Here is a 9,228-nt window from a genome sequence, read left to right on the forward strand (position 1 = left end):
TTGGCCAGATGTGGTCCTTCTAAACCTTGAGTTACGGGCTGGGGGTGGGATGGCTCATCAAGAAGGCTTTGACTCAGACAACTTGAAATGACACACTTCTTATTCCTTTTCCTGTTCCATCCCAGTATTTCATCGCAGGCTCTCAGTTCAGCTATCTGATCAACTGTAATCCCACAACTAATCCTTGCTCATTTTTAAGGTGCCATTAAAGGTGCCACTTTGGTGGCCTTTACGGTCGTGCCAACCTGTGGGACCATCCCAGAAGATGGATTTCACTCAGATTATAGACAGCCTACTGTATTGTGGTTGTCAGCCCTGGCTGCTTCATTCCACATATTATTATATAGGTTAGACTGACTGCATCATTACTGACCTCCAGTCATCATAATGGGCTATACTGTCCTGTACCAATGTTGGTCTGCATCATCACTGACCTCCATAATTAAGGGATAAGGCTAAATCCTATCTGTCCATTCGTTGCTGCATCATCACTGACCTCCAGTCATCATAATGAAGGGCTGTCCTGTCGCGTTGGCCCTGTAGGTCCACTCACGCCAAAGGTGGAACAGGCAGGCCGCTTCAGGGAGAGACTTTGGGGGTCAATCAGGCAGCTGAGGTGAGGTGGCGTTGGAAAATCTCTGTATTAATTAACCTTTATGGGCTGAGCCCTGACTATGGGACGTGTCCCGTAACCACAGAGACCAGCATGACAGGGTTCATACCGCTGGTCTCTCAGGGCCACTGTCATGGCAACCGGCAACGGCGGTCAGTTGCCTGAGTGTCAGTGTCTTGCCCTCCTGACCATGGCACAGCCACAATGTGACAGGTGCACCGGATCCACACACACACATACACACAGACACACACACATTTGGCAGATCAACCGAGCCATATTCTGTCTCTTCTCTGTGGAGGCCAATGTCAGTACTGAGGGAACATGTGCTGCCGTTGTACATAATAACCAGGCTCATGTCAAGTCAATGCAGTTCTGGTTTTTAGAATACCTTCAGGGCTTTTTTTTAAATGTCACTGACACTAAGAATGGAAGTGCGGGGTCTATATATTGTCCAGACAGGGATCAACTGGGGCAGGAGAGGGATCTAGCTGGGCAGGTGGTGATAATGCCAGAGCTCTCTATAGGCACCAGGGCAGCCAGGACTGTACCCAGGTGGGAGAGCATTCAGTCATTATACCCTCTGTGTGTGTGTGTGGGGGGGGGGGGGCACTGAGTACCCAGGTGCTGTGTGAGAACGGAGACATGATAGTGTGAGATGCTCAAGTGCAGGAGGAGTGGTAGTAGGGAGGGAGGGGGATAATCCACTGAAATGACAAACTGCATAAGAAATGATGCACAACTCTCACAGGCCCTTCACTCTTGAACGACAGCGCAGAGACATCGCCACGAGGGGTTTACGGCTTGTAGACCTGAATGTTTTCGAGGTGGTGGGCTTGAATTTCCCATTTGAATAAATTCAGACCCTAATCTACATTTGTCGTTGTCGGTTCGGTTGAAAGAAAAAAGAAATGTGTGCAGTCAAACTGAAATGTTGCTAAGTAACACGGATGGTGGACAAGGTGTTGAAATTAATGTGATGTAGTGCTGCCGTGCTGCAAATCCCTGCTTCTCATGCTGTTTCTCCTCTCTCTCTCTCTCTCTCTCTCTCTCTCTCTCTCTCTCTCTCTCTCTCTCTCTCTCTCTCTGTCTCTGCTCCCATAGATCCCCGTCTGAGATCAATCTCGCTGACTCCTCACTCCTCGCCGCTCACTGAATAAGCCTATACCGGGCATTCTGGGAGCATCCGGTGTTCACAGGCACACAGGAATGGCAGCGAGGGCCGGATGAGAGCCCCCAAATGGCTCCCGTCATGGCCACAGTTTCTGTGTATTAGTGGCTTTTTCCACTGTGGATAAGGGATGACTTTACATTGAGCCCATGGATTCCAGTATCTGTAAAGACTAGAACCTGCCCATGTGCATACTTACCTCTTATCAATATCTGAAAGTACAGTACCTGATGACCTAGTGGACCTTGTTATTCCCAGTAGCAGTGCTGAACCATACCAGGGGATCCTAGTATTGAACATGACTCATGGGGAGGAGCCTGGCCCTGAGACACACACGGATTCAGCTGTTCTAACTTATCTGGAAGGTTTACTGATGCATCCCGTGGCGTCTGGGCCTGGGGCCACGGCAACCCGGAGATCAGAGGCTGCCCGAGGGCACGGCAACCAGGTGGAGCAGGTCAACAAGATGGCCCGGCCCTTCCAGCTGCCCAGCCACGGCCCCGCCATCGTCACTGTTCAGAAGGCCGGGAACGGCCCTGCCCTGCACCATGGGGTCTCCCAGAACCTGAAGAAGGCCCGGCTGCTCCGCTCAGGGGCCTGGAATGAGCCTGGAGCCCAGAGGCTGAGCTCCCCCCCTGTGGAGCTGCCCAGCCAGGGGGGTGGAGGAGGCCTGCAAAATGGGGCCTTGGAGGGCTCTCCTCACGCTGGGGAGAGCACCCTGCTGGCCTCCCTGCTCCAGTCCTTCAGCTCCAGACTGCAGAATGTAGCCATGTCGCAGCAGTCCACCAAACCCCCCAGCGAGCGCTCCCCGCCCACCGAGCCCCCTCCTGCTCCAGACAAGGAGCGGCTCCCCTGCTACGGCATGGCCTCCAGCCGCCTCAAGGGCCTGATGAGGAAGAGCAAGATGCAGAACCACAGTAGCACGCCTTACAGCCGGCAAGGACACGGCCACAGCCAGGACAGGCCCTCTGAGTCCCCCTGCTCGGTACAGAGCAGCACCCCTCCTTCTACCCCTACCGCTGCTGCTGCTTCCACTGATGCTCAGTCCTGTGCAGAACGGCTCAAGGCTGTGGCCAACCTGGTAAAGATCCGCTCCAGCCCCGCCCCCTCGCCCAAGCCCAGTGTGGCCTGCAGTCAGTTGGCCCTGCTGCTGTCCAGTGAGGCCCACCTGCAGCAGTACACTAGGGAGCATGCACTCAAGGTCCAGCACTCGGGCCACTCGGCCAGCGAGAGACTGGCCGCCATGGCAACGCAGCAGACCCAGGACAAGAGGCCGCCCAGTGTGGGAGAGGCTCCGCCCACCAGCACCAGCACCACCACCGTTGCCCCAGACGCGCTAAGCTCCTTAACTGCCCAAAACAGGACAGCGACAACAACACTCCCCCGACTGGCACTAAACTCCAGCTCAAGGCAGCGGAGCCCCTCCTCCCTGCTGCCAGCCCACAGTTCACCCTGCCCCACCCCTCTTCCTCTGCCCCTCACCCCCCACACCGACACCCAGACCCAACCCCAAACCCCCACTACTGAGAAACGTGGCTTTGACTCGCGCCCCGCCAGGCCCCCCCAGACCTGCAGCAGCCTGCTCCTGCTGCTCCTCAACAACCACAACAACCAGAAGCAGCTGACTAAGAACGGGCACCTGGAGGACGACTGTGGGGTCCTGCCCCCTAGCCGCGGCTCCTCAGTCACCTCCGACAGCGAGTGCTCCGTCCAGGAGAAGAGCCTGGCCAAGAGAGAGGAGAGCTGCAGCGACGCAGAGAGCTCCTACTCCAGCTGTTCTCCCATTGACCTCTCTATGAGGAGCAGGGCCAGCACCAGAGCCCCAGAGACCAGGCCTAAAGCCACCTCCCCCTCCACCTCTGCTTCCTACTCTTCCTCTTCTACTGCTTTCTCCTCCAGCTCTTCTTCTGCTATCTTCTCCTCTGCCCCTACTGTCTTCTCTTCCTCCACTGCTTTCTCTTCCTCCTCTACCGTTCTCTCCTCTTCCTCCACTGCTTTCTCTTCCTCCTCTTCCTCCTCCTTAGACAAACTCACTGAGTCCCTACTAAACAAGTGGAAGCCAGATCCCTCCGGTCCGAAGGTCCCCCAGGTTAAGAAGGAGATTGAAATGAGCCCAGACCTTAAGTCCCACCCCAGGGTCACTCTCATGCAGCTCCTTCTGGAGCGCAAGAATAACGACAAGGTAAACAAAATTGTGGTTAATCCAGATTTGCAGCATGATGCAACCCTGTCCAGTCTGTCACGGGGCCCACTTAAATCACTGGCCCCCTGGGAGGAAGTAAGGACACAGAGCCCTCTGGACAGATCAGGCCTTCCATTGTACTCTCTCAGCCGAGACCCCAGCAGCACCCCATCCCCCTACCCCTCTCCCCATGTCCAGTCCAGCCCTCTGGATCTATGTAAGTCTAAACCCTTCCCTGCTGAGAAAGCTGCAGATGAGCCGGCGTTCAGCGCCAGTAAACTGTTACAGAACCTGGCCCAGTGCGGCACTGCCTCGCCCTCCCCACCCATGGTTCCCAGCAAAGTACCCAGACGGGAGCTGGAGGTGGGTGGTGGCAGGCCTCTGGCTCTGCTGGAGAGGCTCAATGCCCCCATCCAGAGGAACACAACAACTACCCCCCTCTCAGAGAGGCCCTCGGGCAGCGGCACACCGTCGTTCGGTCGCCGGGGGGAGGTGTCACCCACCTCGTCCCAGATCGAGAACCTTTTGGAGCGTCGCACAGTACTGCAGCTCCTGCTGGGAGCGAGCTCCTCCTCTGCCTCCTCCGTGGCCTCAGCCACCCACAGAGACAGAGACAGGTCTGGTGGGAGGTGCAGTGTGGAGACGGCAGCGGGGAGCTGCTATGAGAAGCCCCCTGGCACTGTCATCTGTGACAGATCCAAGGGGCCCTCGGCAGCAGAATTCAAGGTTAAAACTGAACCGGGGGAAGAGGTCCTAGGCCTGTTGTCCTCTACAGTGTGTCAGGATGTGACGAGCAGAAAGAGACGGGGAGGAGGGGGAGGAGGGTATGACGACAGGCACAGCCCGCTCTCTGAACCCCAGCAGGACCTAAAAAAAGAGCCCCGGCCCACAGAGGTCATTGCTAAATATGGCCTCCTCAGCCAGCTCCTAAAACAGCAGAGCGCTACCTACTACACCAGCCCTACACAGCCACACACAGATCGCCGGCCCAGCCCTGTCCCTGTGAAGGAGGAGCAGAGAGACTACCACCACCAGGGGCCCAGCCCTAAAAAGAGACGGCTCTGCTCAGAGCTGGCTATGAGCCTGAACAATGGCAGCCCTCAGAGGGCCGTGGTGGACATTGGAAGCAGCCACAGCAGCCTGGTCCATAGCCAGATACAGGAGGAGCCTGATTACCACAGGGGCCTCAGGAGCCCTAATGAGGAGGAGGCCCCAGCCAGGAGCCTCAGCAGTGAAGCTCTTCTCCCTAGGGAGAGCCGGGGCTTCAACGTGCTCAAACAACTGCTCCTGTCTGACAATTGTCTGAAGGAGCTGTCCCAGCCCCGGGGAGTCCCTAGCCCCTCTGTCCCCTCTGTGCTGCAGACCAACGGTAAAGCCAACGGGAGCGTCCTCAACCTCAATCAGTCAGGCTACAATCAACACGACCTCCTCAACCTGCCTACCCTGCCCTGGCACCACCCCCATAGCTCCCTCAACTCAGGGCCACCCAGCCACCTCAGACCCCTGCCCACCCCCCAGACAGGGGACATCAGTCAACGCTCCCCCTGGGGGCGACACACAGCCCCCCCACCCCGTCAGGACTCGCCCAAACGGTACCCCACCCCGGTGAAACGGGAGCCGGAGAGCCCGGTGCAGTGGGCAGGTCGAGACCAGGCGGAGGAGGGCTGTGACTTGAGCCCAGACTCCCCCCGGCTCACCCGCTCCAACCCCATCCTGTACTACATGCTGCAAAAGGGTAGCGCTCAGCTGAGGAGGGAGGGGAGGGACCAGGCGGAGGGGACCCAGGGGTCAGGGCCAGGGGGAGTGAAGGTGAAGGAGGAGCCAGGTAATGATGGCCATGATGCCTATGAACACAAACTGAGCTCTGCCACCACCCAGCACTCCTCCCTGTCCCCTCCCTACAATAACGACAAGCACAGCCACAAAAACGACAGGCTGAGCGACTCATCTGACAAATGGTAGTTTTAATGACTTTCATTAACTAAAACATAAAAAATTGCCAAATTCATTTGTAGTTAGATGAGAAGAAATAACAACAAGGAATGCAAGAGTGAGGATTTTGAATGAAAAGAACCGAGCAAATGAATTCAAGGCATTCTTTTCATTACTGTATCATAATTATCGATGGCTCGGTTTACGGAATGGGTGGTACGATATAGCTCTACTTCAACAGATTGTCAAATCACTTGCACCAAAATTAGGTAATTGTCAAATTTGAACATGCCCACTGGTGATTTCCATACAGTATGTATTTCACATTCTTAAATGAATGAAGAAAGCACCTTTCAAAGAAGTTGTCTGGTTTTACTCCAATGATTTGTGTCTGTATTGCACACATATCACTATTCGGTGTCCTCTTTGTTGGCACCTGTAAAACATTGATCAAGAACATTTCCAGCTACCTTTATTATTGATGACTCCAAAAATCACTGCATCTTTATTTATTTTCCCAACAGGAAGTTTTCAGATCGACAGAGAGCATACATTTTTGATCAAACCCTAAATATAGTCATACCAGGGCAAGCACAGCAGTACATTAAAACATACACGATAGAGACATGTTTAAAGGAACATCCTGTGAACAATGTTCATAATCAAATCTACTAAAGGTACCTACAGTTCAGTTCTGTTAGAGGGCTCTGTATTGGTTGCTCCTGCACCGTCTCCTCAAGACTGATTTCATTCTATGATCATCAGTGAGTCGACTATGTCGACTGACAGACAGGGCTCATGTGGTCACAACGCATTGCATTTTGCTTTGATATGTAATGAACTTGTTGGGGCTACGTTTTGACAGTGCAGATGCGGGGTGACGTCTTAATAGATGGTAATACAACTGGTAATACAGCTATTACCGAATAGTAGTAGTAGAGGTTATTTAAAAACCTTTGACGAGCCTACCTGTGGGACAGTGAGTTGTGGGTGGCAGTAGTAGTTGTATACCAGTGGAGGCTGCTAAGGGGAAGACGGCTCATAGTAATGGCTGGAAAGGCGCAAAAGGAATGGGATCAAACACATGGAAACCATGTGTTTGATGTTGTTGATGCCTTTCCACATATTCCTCTCCAGCCATTACCACGTGCCCGTCCTCCCCAATTAAGGTGCCACCAACCTCCTGTGTTGTATACAGGTTCTGGGCAACAGTTAAAATACTGCAGCATCTGCATAACTATTAGTTCCAAATGAGTTCAAAATGAATGGTTTTGAAATATAAATGCATATTCTGAAATTTAAAAAATGCAGTCTAATTTGATATTGTACCCCTGAGTTTGCACTGTCAAAGTTGAGCTGTTGGTGTCCTTAAAAATAATATGTTTATGGCATGTAATGAAAAAATGTCAGTGTTGTTATCCATTGAGAATTTGACAGTTTGTAAAGCTTATCTTGTGTTTCTTGATTCTCGTGCTTTATAGACACCTTTTACTTTCTTGGCGGTTTCTTAGCTCATATTAAAATGTCAAAAGAATTGCATGGAAATAAAGAGGAAACCACAGGTACATTTTAAAGCAGCTGGATATGACGTGAACCTGTCACCCAATAATCATTGAGACATTGTTGGTGTCTTGAGGGCTTATCTGATCTCTAGCTCGTTATTTGGATTGTACTGTATTTGATCAGTTTCTGGTTTCAGTTTCCCACACTGCTGTCATCCATTTAGTCTTACATGTGATCTTTTTTAATACATATACATATGAAGTACATATTCAGTACGTTTCTTCTATTATTAATAGATTTTCACAATGGTTAAATATATTTGTGTAAATAGTACTTTCATTATGAAAGATAACTATTTTGTATTGGTGAAGAAAAATATATTACCCTAGTTTTTAATGCCCGGAAAAATGTAAATATGAATTCTATGCGTAATAGTGTACATACATACAAATGACAGAGGATGCTATGCCCATTTTTTGGTTGGTTTGTTCTTTGCATGTGTCTCTATGTGGTAAAATGATAATCTATCCTGCGCTGTGTTGTGTAATAGTGTCTGACTCTCCTCACTGCTGCCTGTTGCATGCAGACGCATGGGAACTACCTGTGTATCCCTACTGGTGATGGGGTAAAATGTCAAGTCTTAAAATAGGTATTTTTATCACAGAGAGAGAGACGGTCATTTAGAACATGAACAGTCCCTAAATAACCACAGACTGTTGAGAAAGTGGAGAAAACGTGTGAAAATAAACGTGCATTGAATATTTTTGTGATTTTATTTTCTGTTACTGGTTGATGACAGAGCGGAGGTATGAAGTACAATCATAGACCTACTGGCATTGTGCATCTGAAACATACATTTGTAGCAAAACGAAAGTGTTTCATTTTTCCATGTGACAACCTGAAACATTATTTCATTTTTTATGTTTGCATTTTTTTGGGTGTTCATTTGCACTGATATCTCCAAAATAAAGTACTAAAATTCTTGACTGAGTTATGTTCCTGTTTCATTTATGATATTCACCTTACCTAACTATAATAACGTATTATATTACTACGGTATTTGATATGATTGATTTCGTTGTTTATTCCTTAAATTGGTCTATATTCCCGTACACATATTGTCAGTGTGAGTCAGTTGCTGTTCAGCTTCCTCATACATGGTGCATTCTAAGCCCTGAGGACGTCATCTATAACTTTGACTCTGAGTTCTCTGTTGGTCACTTCTCTGCCAGATCTTAACAAAGGCAGGAAAGGCATTAAAAGGAAGGAGGACAGGAGTGGAGGTCAGTAGATGTGCCCTGGATGCATGCACCATGGTATACCCTTTGAAGCTGAATCCACATCACATCTCTCCCTCAGACTAAAATAGATCACATTATATTATCGCCATAAAACACCTGAAGTCCTGTTTTCAGACATCCTGATGATCCCTTTCATGAAGCAACAGCTCTGCTCAGGGACAGAAAACACCCTGTACTTAGAGAGGAAGAGAAAGAGGAGAGGGGCTTTTTAAAGGTGAAAGGAAGTTCAACCCAAACTTTCTGAATGTTGAAGTCCAGTGGGTGAACAGTCGGGGTTTTGTCCGTCTGCAGACAGTGCACTTTTGAAATCCTGCTCGGTTCATCAGCAGTCCTAGCCTGACTAGCTTTCCCTTTATATAATCCTCCCATGACTGGCTGCACTCTCTTTAAACTTTCAGTAGCCTTTCCCCTGGGTGAACTTCTACTTCCCAAGATCCTTATCAAGCCCTGAATGGCCAATAACCCCTCAATTTCATCCCACTGCCAAAACAGCAGTGAGCATAAAGGAGGCACAAGTTTAAACCGA

At 50.4% G+C, this 9,228-nt stretch overlaps 1 protein-coding gene across 3 annotated transcripts in view; it reads left to right on the forward strand.

The window, feature by feature from the left end:
- nrip1b (nuclear receptor interacting protein 1b) overlaps window positions 1-8,391 on the forward strand; it is a 68,272-nt gene extending 59,881 nt beyond the window's left edge. For all 3 annotated transcript variants that reach the window (XM_014197393.2, XM_014197394.2, XM_014197396.3), the window contains one exon: window positions 1,718-8,391. In XM_014197393.2, coding sequence (XP_014052868.1) covers window positions 2,083-5,928 — 3,846 coding nt within the window. In that variant the 5' untranslated portion in view covers window positions 1,718-2,082 and the 3' untranslated portion in view covers window positions 5,929-8,391. The remainder of the gene's footprint in view (window positions 1-1,717) is intronic.
- The last annotated feature ends 837 nt before the right edge of the window (window positions 8,392-9,228 follow it).

The sequence above is a fragment of the Salmo salar genome, chromosome 04 (assembly GCF_965601325.2).
Source record: "Salmo salar chromosome 04, fSalSal1, whole genome shotgun sequence".
NCBI classification, from domain to species: Eukaryota; Metazoa; Chordata; class Actinopteri; order Salmoniformes; family Salmonidae; genus Salmo; species Salmo salar.